At 39.7% G+C, this 17,363-nt stretch overlaps 1 protein-coding gene across 6 annotated transcripts in view; it reads left to right on the top strand.

The window, feature by feature from the left end:
• The window catches only part of LOC113171469 (piezo-type mechanosensitive ion channel component 2), a 61,760-nt gene extending 44,799 nt beyond the window's left edge, over positions 1–16,961 (top strand). Inside the window, exons 27-54 of one of the 6 annotated variants that reach the window (XM_033326408.1) lie at positions 124–241; positions 795–945; positions 1,470–1,559; positions 2,329–2,453; positions 2,701–2,769; positions 3,910–4,013; positions 4,327–4,425; positions 5,153–5,273; positions 5,358–5,438; positions 5,689–5,855; positions 6,004–6,197; positions 6,841–7,014; positions 7,502–8,170; positions 8,286–8,544; positions 8,784–8,963; positions 9,230–9,542; positions 9,670–9,802; positions 10,345–10,492; positions 10,578–10,789; positions 10,881–11,039; positions 11,336–11,483; positions 11,914–12,102; positions 12,425–12,517; positions 12,637–12,806; positions 12,936–13,055; positions 13,223–13,302; positions 13,643–13,847; positions 14,192–16,961. In XM_033326408.1, the coding sequence (XP_033182299.1) occupies positions 124–241; positions 795–945; positions 1,470–1,559; positions 2,329–2,453; positions 2,701–2,769; positions 3,910–4,013; positions 4,327–4,425; positions 5,153–5,273; positions 5,358–5,438; positions 5,689–5,855; positions 6,004–6,197; positions 6,841–7,014; positions 7,502–8,170; positions 8,286–8,544; positions 8,784–8,963; positions 9,230–9,542; positions 9,670–9,802; positions 10,345–10,492; positions 10,578–10,789; positions 10,881–11,039; positions 11,336–11,483; positions 11,914–12,102; positions 12,425–12,517; positions 12,637–12,806; positions 12,936–13,055; positions 13,223–13,302; positions 13,643–13,847; positions 14,192–14,444 (4,824 nt within the window). In that variant the 3' untranslated portion in view covers positions 14,445–16,961. The remainder of the gene's footprint in view (positions 1–123; positions 242–794; positions 946–1,469; positions 1,560–2,328; positions 2,454–2,700; positions 2,770–3,909; positions 4,014–4,326; positions 4,426–5,152; positions 5,274–5,357; positions 5,439–5,688; positions 5,856–6,003; positions 6,198–6,840; positions 7,015–7,501; positions 8,171–8,285; positions 8,545–8,783; positions 8,964–9,229; positions 9,543–9,669; positions 9,803–10,344; positions 10,493–10,577; positions 10,790–10,880; positions 11,040–11,335; positions 11,484–11,913; positions 12,103–12,424; positions 12,518–12,636; positions 12,807–12,935; positions 13,056–13,222; positions 13,303–13,642; positions 13,848–14,191) is intronic. The other 5 variants (XM_026373834.2, XM_026373833.2, XM_026373835.1 and 2 more) reach the window with 5 other exon arrangements.
• Positions 16,962–17,363: the final 402 nt, after the last annotated feature.

Genomic DNA, 17,363 nt, shown 5'->3' with positions numbered 1-17,363 from the left:
ATATATATATATATATATATATATATATATATTCATACATACCAATCTTTTTATTTAATATAATATGCAACATTAAATACTGTGTTGAAATACTTAATGAATGATTTTGTCCTGTGTCTACAGATTCTGGCTTGTGGCTACATTAAATCTCTGGTGAAGAATCACTGCTGGTTAATCCAGCTGTTGAGCCTGGCATGCACCATTAAAGAGTACAATATTGAAATCAAGCAGCCAGAAAATGGTGAGTGTACTCACTACTTTATCTCTTGTGTCTTAAATTGGTAATTTTTATTTATTTATTTTATAATGTTGGACACAACAAGATGAAGTATAGAGGAGCAAAAATTTCCATTCAAGCTACAACTAACAGTTTAACCAGAACATGTTGGTGCGAGTTGCTGCACTAGACTTATGTTCAAGAGTGTGTTTCCTAAGAAATTTTAAATTAAACCCACACCCTTGTTTATTTTTCAGTTTTCAGGACGGTTTAGTTCAGAGCAGGCTTATCTTAATCCCTCTGGGAAACTAAATTACAGTGAATAGAAACACTATTTTACTTTTTTGTGCATAATCATAAAATAACAGTTTACACTCACACACTTATGTGTGTCCTTAAAAATCTTATGAATTATTTATATCATCTCTTCATCAAAGATACTTTACATGAATTACTCATTTCAAAAAACTCAAAGAAACGAGATATTATTTTGTATCTGTGAAGGAGGTTGGTCACATTGGAGATTAAGTTTATTTTGCTGTGAAAAGTAATTCGAGTTATATCTTGTATGTTTCAGGTGATCAATGTGAGCTCCCCAGTAATGAGGCTGGGATCATCTGGGACAGTATCTGCTTCGCTTTTCTGCTGCTGCAGAGACGAGTCTTCATGAGCTACTATTTCCTCCATGTGGTGGCTGATATCAGAGCATCACAGATCCTTGCATCAAGGTACACAGCTGAGCCACATAGACACTGTAGCTTGGGGGGGGGGGTCACAGGTTTCATACTGGGACCCTAATAAAGCACATGTCTGGAAAAACAAGTCAGTTATTAAAGCCCTGTAGGATTCATGTGGAATAAATCACAAAGTGGTTCAAAATGCAGCAGCCAGTCTAGTCCTGGAAACTAGGTTGAAAACTAAGGGGGAGAACTGTATGAGCTCTTTTATGATGTAATGAACTACCTGAAAATCATCTGAAAAACCTTTATTTTAGTGTAAATCTGTGTAAATAGGTGGCGGAAGGGCAGGAATCCACAAAGCAGTGCTCTATACATTTTTATATTTTTATTTTATTTAGTTAAATATACACATGTGTAACAAACTACACTAATAAATGCTTTGAACTGGGAATTATTGTGGCTGAAAAGGTTTGGGGATTGCTTAAGGTCTCAGTTACAGACACTGTTGATATAATAATGGTTTTTGTTGTTTTTAATTTGTTTGGTTACGGATGTGTTTCTGTGTTTTTCAGAGGAGCGGAGCTTTTCCAGGCCACAATAGTGAAGGCAGTGAGGGCCAGACTGGAGGAGGAGCGCAAATCTGTGGAGCAGCTGAAGAGACAGTGAGACTAAACATTAAAGCTCCTTCATGTTAAATTATTCTGTTTTGAGTGCTGAACACAATACTAGAGGAAGTTTAAATTTTAAAACTTTTAATAATAATCAACAACTTTTAAAACTAAGGTTTTTTGTCAAATCTGCATAGTTAAATACATCTACTGTAACTTACAATAGCTTTAATTAATGGTTAACAACCAAACAAAGCCACAAGCATGCATTGATTAGTTTACTGATTAGCCAGACAAGTTGAGGAAATCATAAACATTTCATTTTTTTAAATGTTCTTTTGAGTTTTTAGATACTGTAACAGCTAATTTGCATTTTTGCAGCTCGACAGCTGGTGACTATTGATGTGTGGGAAAAATATAGGATATAAATCAGTTTTAACTTACTAACTAAATAAAATATTATCAATTGCATGCTTATGTCTTATGTTGGGATTTTATGTCTCATTAGCCCTAATTAAGTCCATAAGTTAGTAAATATTCTAGGTTCTACATTAAATGCTACTTGTGGTTTTGACTTTATTGTTTCCTGTAAACCACCTCTCAATATATCATACCACATAAAGTCAATGTATTTCCATCACTTACAGTACAGTTACCTCAGGAGTTACTCGTGAGGTCTCATAACATCCACTCATGTACTAATGAGCACTCTGCTGTTACATAAGTACACTAATTTCCATATGAAGCCTGGAGATGTTTATGGTCAATCTGTTCCTCCGTGTCGATACTTCGTGTCTCTTCACCATCTTTCTGATCTAATCAGGATGGAGCGCATTAAGGTGAGGCAGCAAAAGTTTAAGAGGGGCAAGGAGAAGATGCTGAGCATGGCACAGGAGTCTGGAGATGGACAGACCCTCATCCAGCCTGAGGACGATGATGATGATGACGGTATGATGAAGCCTTCACAGTGTAGGTGATGTTAATAAAAAAGGTTGAGTAGAAGTAATATGATGGCTAGTAGAGCTCAAGGAAGGTGGGTGAGAGTGTATTAAAGCTAAATACTTTAATTCATTAACATATGTTGAGTAATCCTGTCTTTTGATTAGCTTTTCAGCTAAACAGCGCACAACAGAAAGTTTATAGAAACACTGATTTTCTTATGAAATGTTGCACTGATGTATTTGTGAAATTTTAGGAGCACAGCGAACGAAAGCCAAGACCAAAAAAAAGCAGTGGTGGAGGCCGTGGGTTGACCATGCTTCCAGTAGGTTGACCCCCAACCCTCTTTTTTCTTTTCCTCCACTCTGATTGGCCCTTGTGTCCTTGACCAGAACATTGAGGATTCCCATACTGCCACTGGGCTCTAAAGGCACCAACATACAGTAGCATTGCTCCCTCCAGACTTTAGTCCTTTTCTATCTCTATTTAAGGGCCCCTGTTACCTGTTAGTGCACACTGTGTGTGTGGAGAGGCACTTCAATTTTAAGATAATCTATAAATCTATAAGGAGGTGCAGGGCAGAGCTGCCTTAAATAGACACAATGAGAAAGAGAAAATGACTAACAGCTGCTGGTTTGTACTTGACATTGTTTAAGTCGTTAACCTAAGGATTGGTCACACCTTAAAGAGCCCACAGTAAAGAATCGCTCTGTTGTAAAACACTTGAATGCAAAGATATGAAGTCGACTCGCCTTTATTCTCAGTACTGGAATAAAGGATGAAGAGTTTGTTCATTCTTTGCCTGCAGACATGATCACCAAACAGGTGTTAGCCTGAGTAAAATAAAACAGCAAGTATGATCAAACATAAAACGATATTTACTGTATTTTCCTAAATACATTGTTTTAAAAACGGCGTTTTGCAGTGGTTGCCTGTTTGGTTTGAACTTATGTCTCATGTTGTATTCCACCCCAACAAGACATTTCAAATTATTTCTCCATTTCTCCATCTCTTTGTCATTTAATGTTTCATTACCGTGTCCCAGCATCCTCCCCTCACTTCCCACCCACTGTGGTTCTGTTCAAGGACATAAGTCAGCCTTGTTTATCTCATTGCATCTAACATTAACTACTGTAGGCTGGAGTTACTTGCTCTGTCCAAGTCGCTTAAAGACGACGAGTGTGCTTACTAGAATAAGAGTCTTTAATTGACATTCTTTATTGTGCTCAATAGCTTTATCAATCGTGCTAACATTTGTGGTGCATTATGTGTCCTCTGCATTTCCAGTTCCATCTTCTCTTGACTCGGTTACATGTTTAATACGCGGTAAATCGAATAGAATTAAATGTTAGGTTGTGGTTTCATTTCTCTGCATCTTTCTTTCAGCACCTGAGACTTAATTACTGCTACAGTGAAAAAACTGTAAACGATTGAATGTAACAGCACTTTACCTTCTGCCCCTCAGTGGTTAGAAGTGGAGATTACTACTTGTTTGAAACTGACAGTGAGGAGGAAGAGGAGGAGGAGGAGAAAAAAGACGATGAGCCACCAAAGAAATCAGCATTTCAGGTGACTCATTAGCAGCGTGAACATGATTTTCATTGATGTCTGTCACAGTTGTTTGAGTTGATTAAATGTTTTATTATAAAAAATAATGAAAAATACTGCGTTAAAAAGCATTGAATTGGATTTATTGATGTGTCATTTCATGCCCCATCCGTCGTGAGATTATAATACACTATTTGGAATAAATATTTGTAACACAATACAAAGAAACAGCTTCAGTCTTCAGCATTCATGACTAAATCCTTCTCACCCACGTGTTTCTAACAATGTGAAATGTTTTCTATTAATCCTCTCTAACTCTGTTTCTTTTCTGTAGCGAGCAATTGGGAAGTTTGTCTCTGCTGTTCTGGCTTTGCCCAAGTCTATCATTAAACTGCCTAAAACTATTCTGCAGTATGTAGTCAAGGCGGGCAAGGTACTCACCAGCACTAACGCAGCTGACTTTCTGCATGAACATCAAATAACCATTAATACCACCTGAAATACAGTAGATGTTTTGACCTTTGCTCTTTTGCATGTTGTGGTCTGCAGACTGGCTTAAACTTAAGTTTATATTTGGTGTCTGTGCGTACATTTTCCTGTCGTGTGACCATAAATAGTTTTGTCCTTAAAGACCAGCTGTTTTTGTGTGTGTATTTGTGCTTTTTTCTTATGTGTTAAATGACTACACTGGTGATTGTGCATGTTTTCACTAAAGTTTTAATTCTGAGCAGTGCTGGCAGCTATTTTCTTGGTCTTACCATGTATTTTTATAAGGCTTGGCAGAAAATAAATAATTGCAACTATTGAGTGATCTTACATTTTGTTTAAGCTTTTAATGCCAGAGTGCTGCTGAAAAATAATTTCATGTAACAGCAATGTTCTGTAAAATAGATTATGTTGTTTTCCAGTTATCTGTTAAATACGTTTTTACATGCACTTGAACACACCATTAAGCCAAACTGTTACTGTTTTGTTTAAAAAACTGAAGTCTACTGGAATTTTGTAAGTAACATACAAAAACATGCAAAACCACCTTCTGTTTTTTGTATTTATTGTTTTCCCCTTTTGTTGTTTTTGTATATAGTAATATTCACCCTTTTTATTGATACTAAACCCTTTTATTGATACTAAACCCTAAACTGCTTCCCTCTGTTCTTCAGTTTCTTTACCATGCCTGGATCACAGACCCCAAAGCTGCTCTGAAGGCGAGAGGCAAAGAGAAACGCAAATTCTGGAAAAAATACACCAGAGGAGTTAGACACAGAAAAAGCAAGAAAGATGGTACGCTGAGAGAAAACGAAAACTTTAATATTACTTTCATGTTCTCTCAGTCATGTTCAGTGAACTTTTCTTTCTGTACTTCAGCAGGTCATGTGGCTGTAGACGTTGGTGAGCTGTCTGATGGGCAAGAAAAGGGAGATGAGACCAAGAAGTCTGGTGGTCCTGGTGGGTTTCTCCCTAAGAAAATAGTTTACCTTTTCAAAGTGGACTAGAAACACCACAAACTCTATGATCTCAACTGTGTATTTGTTTTAAATTTTCCTAATTTGTTAGTTATTAGGTGGATATTTATGGTTTAAAGTCACTTCTCTATTCAAAGGATGCTTTTAGAAATAATTGTATGTTGATATTTTGAATGTTATTTATTGCATCGTAAGAAGTTTATTATATGTGACTGTGGTTTTTCCTCCATCAGACAACATCATCAAGCGAGTGTTCAACATTATTAAGTTCACCTGGGTGCTCTTCCAAACAACGGTCGAAAGCTTCACCAAGTGGATGAATGAAATGTGCAGGGAGTACATGGACATCTCCACTGTGCTGCGTATAGAGCGCTGCATGCTCACCAGAGAGGTCAAGAAGGTAGATGATTCCTCACTAAACTCTCACTTGCGAAGAGGAGTTACAAGCTGACATCGCTATAAAGTTTATTACAATAAATGTAGTGATTCAATAAATTGTTCAGCACTACTTTTGCTTAAACAGAATCATTTCCTTCTATTTCCATCAGGGTAACGTGCCGTCCAGAGAGAGTATTCACTACTTATACCAGAAGGCCATGAGGCTCAACATGTCCCGGCAGGCCAGCCTGGATCAGCTCAGCGAGGACGAGTCGACCTCCGGCTCCATCAGGGTCCGGAGGAGGCGAAGAGTCTGCCACCTGGAGAGCCAGGACTCCACAGCCTCCAGAGACAGCATAACCAGGTATATAGAGCCCACAGGTGGTCCACATGGGAGCGAAAGTAAACTAAATAATAGATTCTTGCTTCACAGTATCTTCCTCCCTGAACTTTTTCCCTCTTCTTCATGACACTTGTTATTTACTGGTCAAATTTGTTATTTGCCTCTTGTGGCACCTAGACATGTGGTAAGTCTTGGTTTTATTTACAGAAACAAGATTAAGCTCAGTGTTTCAATTTAATTTTGAGCTGAGCATTTTCAAAGCTGCAAGCACCACACACGTTGTATTCAGCTCCACTGAATTTGGGTGGTGGCAGAAATGTTGCAGACCGAAAATTCAAAGTACCTCTTGTGTGAGGAAAATGTGTTTTATTATTTTGGATCAACTGACCCTGTAGGTTGTTCAGATCACATCGAGCCATTTCATCATTTACTGCATCTCATCTTTTTATGGTCAGAAGTTCTTGAACAAGACATCAAACCGACATAGGAGCAGTTTGTATGGTTTTAACTTGAAAAACTGTGAATGTGTCCTTTAAAATTGGACTAAATTGAATATAGGGAGTCCCCAGTTTGTTGTAACCTTGACATGCTGTAGATCTCATCTCATCATCTCCTATCAGATCATCATCTCACCACTAATCATCTGTCACTCTCATCACCTCAGTAACAACACTGAGGCCACCAACCTGTTTTCTCGCCAGTCCACGCTGGAAGAACTCGATGGGATGCCGGAGTGCATTCCCAAAACCAGCGAGCGTGCCAGGCCCAAACTGCGTAAGATGTACTGCATGGACATGTCCAATTCATCATTGGACAGTGGCAGCAGCTTCATATCCAGGTGCCTGGCTTCTGCATCACCCACCTGACATAAATTATATCATTGCATCTTTTGCATGACCTTTAAATAACCTTTCTGTTTATCACAACCTGTAAACAACTCAGAGCATTGAGTGTTCACTGAGACATCATTCATATTTATTAATGCATTCACTTTATTCAGTACATTAACCCTCTTCTTTTATTCTTCTTTTATATGTATTTTATTTATTTTATTTGTGAGCAGTATATTAACATTTATTAACATTTAACAAATATAAAATATGTCTTCACTGGAGAGATACTCTCTATTCTCTATTCCTGAATGTGTTATGAAGTGATAATATTATTATTATATAAAGTTCAGGCCTTCTGGGAGGTAAAAGTGAAGTTTTATTTCCTTTATTCTGAAAATGAGGAAGTCCACAATAACATGTCTCCTAAGTAATTTTTAAATGTGTTTATTTGATTGCTATTTGAAGCCATCTTCAATGTTTTGTCCCCTGCAGTGAAGCGACCCAGTGCGTCACACTCTACTCCAGACAGGGCACCGCCGACACCATAGAAGAAGTGGAGGATGAGCAGGACCAAGGGGAGCAGGACAAGCAGCAGGTTCCCTGGGAATTCCAGCAGGTGGATGAGAGTCAGGGTGCCGAGGGTGGCCTCTGGAGTGACGGAGAACCGGGACAGACAGGAGAAGAGGAGAGTGAGGGGCAGCGGAGACCAGAGGAGGTGGAGGAGAGTGAGGAAGCTGAGCAGGATTTAGAGGAACCAGAAGACCAGGAGAAAGAAGAAGCACCGTGGGAGTCTTTCGGCCCAGATGAGGGTCCCTCCCTCAGGCCGGAGGGGGCAGAGTGTGTCCATTCTGCTGAGGAGAAGGACTTTATCACTGAGAGTGACGATGGAGGACGACAGCAGGACAAAATGCAGAAAGGAGGGCAAGTAGGGCTGCTCTACACACCTGATACAGACGCTTCCAAGACGTCAGATGCCGACGTGCCTCCCAGCTACAGCAAGGCGGTCAGCTTTGACCGTCTGGAGCTTAGCGACGATGAGAGTGACATGGAAGGGAAGAGGCGAATGTTGATGACGTCTGACAGCCGCTCAGACAGCAGGTCAGACATCATGCTGCCCTCTATGACCACTGAGCTGACTGCCAGCGAGCTGCTACTCAACAAGTAAGTCCAGAAGCAACCAACGCTTGTTCCACATTAAACCACACAAGATGCTGCAGATTGAGGTTGAGGTCAGTGCATGCTAACTGAATGAATTAATGTTTCTGTGTCTGTGCAGGATGTTTCATGACGAGGAGCTGGAGCAGTCAGATAAATTTTACCAGAACCAGCCTCTGGTCCTCCAACTTTGCTACGCCCTCTACAACATGCTGGTGGCTCACTCAGAAATGGTCTGCTACCTGGTTATCATCATCAACCACATGGTGTCGGCTTCCTGTGCCACTCTGGTACTTCCCATCACCATCTTCCTCTGGGCCATGCTGTCAGTGCCCCGACCCAGCAAACGCTACTGGATGACTGCCATCGTCTACACTGAGGTACAGTCAAATATGAGGATGTCATCTTCAAAATGTTGAAAGCTCCAGTATAAATAAATGCACAATGATTTCAGCAGTTTATGTGCTGCACTAATAAAATGCACAGACTGAGTCTAAAACAAAAAAATCAAATCAAACATCATATTCATTCAGGGGTTTCTCTCTGGTTTCACTGTAAATCTTTGTGTTGGTCTTTAGTCCTGAAAGTTTCACTGACTCTAACGTTGTCGTCCCTTTAGGTCACGATCGTCACCAAGTATTTCTTCCAGTTCGGCTTCTTCCCCTTCAACCAGAACAAGATGGAGAAAAACAAACCGTATCACCCTCCAAACATCATCGGCGTGGAGAAGAAGGATGGATACGTCCACTACGACCTGGTCCAGTTACTGGCTCTCTTCTTCCACAGATCCATTCTGAAGGTACCAGCAAACATATGAATGTTGTTATAAGGTATATAAAGGTGATCTTTGAGAGTTTTTAGGATTTAGTGAAATATCTTTATTAACATAAGAACATCAAATGTTGCCAGAATAACTACTATTTAGTGATTTGAAGTTGTAAGTCCTTCTTTTCCAATTAGTGAGTGAGTTTGTTTGGGATCTGCTCCTGCTGTTAAATGTTATCGATGCAGCTTCACTTCCAGTACCACACTCCTAAAATAAATACTTCTTCTTTTCATTTCCAGTGCCATGGCCTGTGGGACGACGACGACCCCAAAGAAAAGAAAGAGCCTCCTCCTCAGAGCGAGTCTGAGGACGAGGGAAAAGACAAGGAGGAGAGCGAGAAGGAGTCTGAACCTCCTTCCTCGATGATTAGCGAGAGGCGAGGGTCCAATCACACCTTGAGGTCCATAAACTTTGGCACCTCCATAGATTCAGGACACGTCCAGGTGCACTACCCTCAACAGCAGACTTACCAGCGTCGCAAAAGCTCCAGCGGAGGCTCACACATTTCTCACTCTTCTCGATCCCTCCACCCTTCTGCAAGGTCTAAGAGAGGTAAGAAGACGCTTCCTTTGGGATTTTCTTGCTACTAAATTGGTAGCTTATTTCCTTTTATTTAGTTTTTTTAGACTCAGTGTCTGGTCACAGCTCGTTTATGACTCGAAATTCATTGTTTCCACAGGAAGTACAGCTTCTCACAACAGCAGCCGCAAGGACGGCAGCCTGCCGAGCATCCATCAGAAGACTCGCAAAGAGATGATTATGGAGAAGCTGAGAGAGCAGCTCTATAAAGGAAAAGCTTTCATCATTAAGCGGTACGATGAAACTCGTTTGTTAAAGTTGAGGCAGTTCTGCACAAAGAGTCATTTTTAAATGTGCTCACACAAAAAAAGTGTGAAATTTTCTGAAGGGAGTAATGAGAAATATTCTGGACAAATAATAAAAGATTCTCTGTGGAAAATCACATCAGTGATACACCAGCTAAACCCTCTCTAAGGTCTAAATTTAGACCTTTAATTACAGCGTTCCCGTCAGACCAGTCAGGGTAATTTCTGTAAGTGCTGCAATAGACAATCAAAACATGTTTTTGGTCTAAATTTAGTCACAATGGAACAAGCAGCTTTTGAGATATTACGTCTAGAAGAGTAAATATACCAGAAATGTTACGTAAAGCATTCAGATTTTCTAACAAATAAGGTTATTGTGATACTGTTTTGATTTTATTCTGTCATAAACAGCATTCAGACAACACAGTTATCCAAATAAAACAACAACATGGAAAAAAAAAGAAACAGCACAAAATGGCACATGGGCTTAAATATATCAGACGAAATAAAATAGCTCCTGTCGTTTCTAGGTTCATGGAGATTTATCTTCCCATGCGACAGTTCTTCTATAACCTGATCCATCCAGATTACAGCGCAGTGACAGACGTCTATGTGTTGATGTTCCTCGCTGACACCGTGGACTTCATCATCATTGTTTTTGGATTCTGGGCGTTTGGTGTAGGTTTGAAAATCAGATTCAGATTAAATAAATCTATCTAATTATCAGCTTAATTAACGAGCATTTGTATGTTTCCGCCTGTAGAAACACTCGGCAGCTGACATCACGTCGTCTCTGTCTGAGGATCAGGTGCCAGGTCCTTTTCTAGTCATGGTCCTGATTCAATTTGGGACCATGGTGGTGGACCGGGCCCTCTATCTCAGAAAGTCAGTCATGGGCAAGGTCATCTTCCAGGTCATCCTGGTCTTTGGTATTCACTTCTGGATGTTCTTTATCCTGCCAGGAGTCACAGAGAAGTAAGAATTAGATTTTTCACATCTGACATGAATCTTTACACTGTTTATAAATAAACCTTTATTTATCCTCAATCCGTTTTGTTTCTCGTAGACGTTTCAGTGAGAACATAGTCGCTCAGATGTGGTATTTTGTCAAGTGCATCTACTTCGGACTGTCGGCCTATCAGATCCGCTGTGGTTATCCCACCCGTGTTCTGGGAAACTTCCTCACAAAGAGCTACAATTACGTCAACCTCTTCCTGTTTCAAGGGTGAGTTATACAGGCGAAGCATCGTTTCATCCAACTGGGCTCCAGTTGGCCTTTTCATACATGTTTAAATACCAATTGAGATTTGTAGGCTGAAATAATTTGGTCAGTTAATCACTGAATATGAATGAATGACATAACTTGGTCCATAATAGATGTGTAGCTATGTCTTAGAAGCTGTAGGCACAAAGCATGGCTAGTTTATTTAATGAACATGATTTTTTTTAAATACAGATCTTGCTTTTTAGTGCCGTGTTTTGACTGAGTGACTAATGCCGGTGTGTGTTTGTGGTTTTCAGTTTCCGTCTGGTGCCTTTCTTAACTGAGCTGCGAGCCGTGATGGACTGGGTTTGGACGGACACCTCGCTGTCTCTGTCCAGCTGGATCTGTGTGGAGGACATCTATGCTCATATCTTCATCCTCAAATGCTGGAGGGAGTCTGAGAAGGTGTTTATCACTGTGGCATCAGCCTGGTGTGAAAGGAATTGTGTTCAGAGCCAAATCCAGACGTGCTGGAATTCAGGATAAAATTTATGTTTGTGATTTGTTGAAGCTGAGCTTTCCACAAACTTCATAGAGACAAAGATCTGTGTTGTTGATGTGAAGTCATAATTTATGACCTCTCACTTTCTGCGATGTACTGTGCATTAGATAATGAGGAATTATTGTCTGTTATGCCCAGTTTTTCACAGAAATATCTTCATTCTCAGCCTCACTACAGTTAATAATCCACTCCTGCAATCTTTCCCAGTTCAGTCTGGCAGCACTTCTTAACATTTACTGTTATAGACAAAGAAAAACGTAGAGCTGTGGCCTCAGAATCAGGTAGATCTGCTGTAGCAAAGAACAAACTGTGCTTTATCTCATCCCTCTGCAGAGGTACCCTCAGCCACGAGGCCAGAAGAAGAAGAAGGTGGTCAAGTACGGGATGGGAGGCATGATTGTGGTGCTGCTGATCTGTATCGTCTGGTTCCCGCTGCTTTTTATGTCTCTTGTAAAGTCTGTAGCTGGAGTGGTCAACCCCCCGCTGGACGTCTCGTTCGAAATCACCCTGGCTGGCTTTCAGGTGATTTCTTAATTAAATCAATTACAGCAAAACCAGTTGTTTAATGTGACAGTGAATTCTGCCTCCTCCAAGGTCAGATCAGTAAATGAACCTGTGACTCCTTCTAGGTGATGTTATTATTTGACTCTCTCACAGCTGTCTGTTCTTTTTGTTTGTAAGGGGAGAGAGGGTTATGATATTTTCTAGGTTTAGTGAGAATTCAGGCTGCAGGATTTAATGGTTTTTGTACCAAAAAGAAAAATGTGCATACATTTCTGCAAAAGCAAATGCATTCGGTCCTAACAAGCCTTTTGTTTGTTTTATTTATTTTGTTTTCTCACAGCCCATCTTCACCATGAGCGCTCAGCAAAAACAGCTGCACTCTGTGAAACCAGACCAATTTGTACAATTTTGGAAGAGATATGTTGGTAATGATGTAAGTACAAGAAAATACAATTGTAAGTCAGAGGTGTTTATTTCCACTGAGGTTTAGCTCCTACGTAATTCATGTTTTAGGCAGTAAATGTGCAGTCAAGAGAGATTCTGTGTGTTTAGGAAGCCTTGCAGTGGCTAGAGAGCTACAGGTCAGACGACTTGTACATTGCTGAGCTGAAAGGCAGCTCCAACTCTTTGTGGACCATCAGTCCACCCAGCAGAGCCAACCTAATGGAAATGTTGGGCTTGAATGAGGACTTTCCCATAACGGTGTCCTGGTCTGTGCAAAGGTATGCAGACGCAAAACCTCCGAAATAGCCTGCAATATGATTTGCGCTAATAAAAAAATAAAATTTTTGCTAACAAAATTCTTGCTAAAAGTAATTCTATGAATTTTTTTCTTCTATTTTTGATCTCAGAAACCTCACATTTGGTGCCAAGGCTGAAATAGCATCTGGAAAACGAGTGACATTTCTAGACCCTACAACAAAGACGGATCTCATAAAGCTCCTAAATGGGACAGAAACCAACGCACAAGTGTGAGTTTATCAGCTGCTTCTTCTTTTTGGAACTGTTATACAACGAATACAAATCCGTAATGTGAGACACTGAACTGGATTAACATGAGAGCTACAACACATAATATGAAACCCTGAAACATATTGATGACGTGTTGCAGCAGTAACAGCCTCCTGTTTCTCTGCAGGACCCTGAGAGATATCTTCCCTCGTTATATTCGAGCCCCCAGTGACTCCGATGCCAAGCCTGTTGAGCAGCTTTATAAAGGTTCAAGTCACCATTATACCTGCATAGAGTGATTTTTGTTAGTGAGAACAGTAAATGTTGGAGCCTCTATTTAGGTGATAATTACGCTTAATAAAAGTCACAGCTTTTATAGAAATGTCTTGGTGCATTTATCTAAAGCCTCTGTGTGTAGAGTTTTAACATTTCTGACTTTGCTGCTCCACAGTGGCAGCGTGTCGGGCCTTATTTTAACTATTAAAAATTGAGTATCTTAACATTTTTAATAATGCTTCTATTGCTTTATTGTTAAAGTTGAGAAAGTCTGAAGTCATTTACATTTGTATCTGTTTAAATGATTAAATAACCTTTTTTTTCTGTGTAGATAAACAGATGTTGAACATAACTGTGACTTTGATGCGAAGTGGGAATGAGTCGGGGCAGGTCCAGGAATGGTGGATCGTCAACCAGACAGAGCCTGGCCCAATAGAAAAGAGCAATCCGAAATATAAATATGAAGCAGGACTGGAGATCTACGTGTTCAGCGACCCAGTCAGCCCGCCAAGTTTGGGCTTTCTGGCTGGATACGGGTAATTAATAAAAAAAATATTTAAATAAAAACACTTGGTTAGAAAAAGATTAGTCCTGTGGTTCCCGTCTGCTGGACCTACAAGGTAGTAGGTACGGTACTTGTTGTGTGATTAAAAATAAAACGTGACGCTGTACTATAGTAATAATAATATAAAATAACTGAAAGAGTTAAAGTAAAGACAGCAGCGACCGCTTAAGCTTTAATATTAAACATGTTCTGTGTTTTAATGGTAGTGGGAACAGTTTTCCATTGTACTGCTTTTACATAAAAATGCAGATTGAATATAGTAAATTAAATTAATAAACATTTCTTTCCTTTTCCCCCGTTTTCTTTCCTGTGTAGGATCATGGGTCTGTACGCCTCAGTGGTTCTGGTCATCGGCAAGTTTGTGCGCGAGTTCTTCAGCGGCATTTCTCACACCATCATGTTCGAGGAGCTGCCCAACGTGGATCGCATCCTCAAGCTGTGCACTGACATCTTCCTGGTCCGAGAGACGGGCGAGCTGGACCTGGAGGAGGACATGTACGCCAAACTAATCTTCCTCTACCGCTCACCAGAGACTATGATTAAGTGGACCCGGGAAAAAACTCAGTGAGGGGACGTTGACTTTTCAGAAACACTTGATGGTTGCTCTGTTGGTATGAGCAGCTATTTTAGCCCCTAACCCCACACAAAGCAGCTGAGGACCAACTTCGCACTGGCACACGAAACACTTTTTTCAGTTATGAACTGATATTTTTTATTTTTTACTATTTAGTGATGACAAACAAAGACGGTCATGAAAAAAAAAATAGCACAATTTGCTGGTGCTGTATCTCATGTGAAACAGCTGTTGGTTTTGCATCCAGTGGATAAAATGAGCAGCTGGTGTTCAGTTGGAGGAGACACATTTTGGGTCCTATCCCTTGATATATGGGTAGATTTTTAAACACCCGTCAATGCTCTTCACGCCTGTCGTCTTACAATTTCACACAGCAGGCAGAGAGAAGCTCAACCTGGCTGCAGCATTACTCTTTAAGGGCTTCCCACCAACTCATACGTGCACAATAATGACCACATGAAGCACAGTCTTATATTTACAAACGCTTGGACTGTGGGACTGTGCAATAGAGAACTTAAGTTCCTCCGGGTTTTTGGATTGATGTGATGGACCCAAAAATAAGACACACGAGCGTACTGACTCTTTTTTTTTGTTTTTTAAATTGTCGATGTTATCAGATAATCTTTAATTGCCTTATTTTGTCTGTATGAGAAGAACTGAAACTCTTTTCGACTACACATCTTTCTCAGGAAGAGCTGTTTTCACAGATATTCATTGTAAGAGTTATGTTACAACATGTAGGCTTTGATGGATCTAAAATAATTTGATTGTAAAGAACTATTTAAATGGCATGAAATATAATGTGGATATTGTTGAGATGGACTGATAACAAGTATGTTCACTGTAACAGGACACAGTTTAAGGTGGTATTAAGAGAGTAAATTTATCTCTGGACTTTTTCTTTTCCCGCAAAGAGATTCATTGCCAATCATCCACGTCCTGAGTCATCTACAGGTTGGCTTGAGTCGAGACCAGCAGGAGGCTGTTTTTGAATCAGGGTAACATGCATTTAAGTGGTAGACTATTGCACAAAACTTGTGAACCTCTCGCTGTTTTTAACATTCACACTCATTGCATTCAGTCATCAAGAAAGAAACAAGCAGACAGACAAAAGATTCCTCACATGAAGGGCTGAAGGATGAAGATCTTTGGTCCAAACTATGCATTAGAGGACACTGTAGCATGAAAGAGAAACTTCATTATTGCCATGACTAATTTTCATTACATGTACGTAAGGTTTTTGAGAGGGCTGGGACACGGAGGAACGAAATGTGAAACTGTACCTGTATGTTAAAGCAGAGTGGTCTGAGAGACGTCCAGAGAGCTGCGAATAAAACATCTGGAAAAGGTGTGGAGTTCTTGCATTCAGCTGCTCTTTGGGTGTGAGTGAGCAGGTGCTGGTAAAAAGAAGAATAAACAAAAACCTGCAGCATCAACCCAACCTATTCACATCGCACTGTAAATAATCTTAAGGTGGTTCAAGCGTTAAATGTGCTGCTTTAAAATGTGAGTTTTAAACTAAAATTAAACTAAAATAATTTGAGAAAACTGGAGAAAAGTTAAGCTGAATCCACAGATTGATGGATAGAAATGTTCAAATGTCCTCCGACTGTCTGGTCCTCAGGTTAAAGAGTCGTTATTTGACGTTATTTGATGTTATTTGACATCATTATTTTACTCTGACAAGAAACAACCAAGACCTAAATTAACAAGCATTAACGTGCACAGTGCAGCAATGCATCAAGAAAAGTTTCTTCTAACTACTTAACTGAGGGTTCTCTGTAATAATGTTTCTTATTAACAATAATTTAATGTTTATTGGCCTTTTAACTGTTCATTCAAGTGAGAATTAAATCTTGAAAATAATAAAACTACTAGTAAACTTACTTAATTTTAGCGCTTATACTACTATAAAATGTTAAAAAACTAGAAGACTCATGTACATATATGTCCAAGCTTTCAAAATTTCTGCATAGGGCTTTTTACTGCATTCTGGGTTAGTAAGTTGTGTAATAATGGTATTATTAATGTAGAGGGTAACAAAACAATGTGATCAAAACCAGTTTCCTTAAGAGCAAAAAAATCAGAAACTAAAACTAGGACAGCAACACTTGAATGATTTCTTTATGCACTGAATTAATTGAGAAAAGAAACCAAAATAAATTACCTAAAGGGCAACTTCACCGATTTTTAACTTGCTTTCTATGATACTAGTTTAAGAAGGAGCGTATGTGATTGTGCTGTTGAACGTCTGTCTGCTTCTAGCTAAAACACTCCTCCAGATGATGCCACCTGAAGGCACAGAGATGATTTATTACAAAGGAGGTGAATATACCATTGATACACATGCACTCTCCAAAATCAGACAATTGCACTTCAAGTGCGATAAAGTGTGAATAAATGTGATGTGATTTATGTTTAGTGAGGTGTGTTTGCTCCTTTTTGATATGAGTCTTTCTACTGGCTGAACCTGTGTTTGGTTCCAACAGGAGCGGCTGCCCGTGCAGAGCATGAATAAACTATGAATGCACTGCACAGCATTGAACTTTAAGTGGAGTACTCTCTTTCTTTTGTTTTTTTTTTAATGTTTATGTACAGTGTGCAGTATTTGCAGTCATTCAGTTTGGGAAGGCATCATAAAAGTAGCATGAATGTGTGTGTATGTGCATTAAATATCGTTTAGCAGGGGGAAAGCATTAGCCTCATCAAAGATAAATACGTCTTAGGAAGCTACACAGTCATTACATGTCTGTCAGAGGCCATTTTGTTGTGCTGTTAGTCTCTCTGATATGGAAAATCTGTCTGCTAACTCGTTTAAGAAAATGTACAGAGACCATAAAACGCCACACAGCGGAAATGTTTATTGATGCATGTGCGAAGTTTGGAGATATGCTTTGAGGGATATTCAAGAAG

Source organism: Anabas testudineus, chromosome 17 (genome assembly GCF_900324465.2).
Source record: "Anabas testudineus chromosome 17, fAnaTes1.2, whole genome shotgun sequence".
NCBI classification, from domain to species: Eukaryota; Metazoa; Chordata; class Actinopteri; order Anabantiformes; family Anabantidae; genus Anabas; species Anabas testudineus.
The sequence above is the reverse complement of the archived record's forward strand: the minus strand, read 5'-3'. Positions and strand labels throughout refer to the sequence as shown.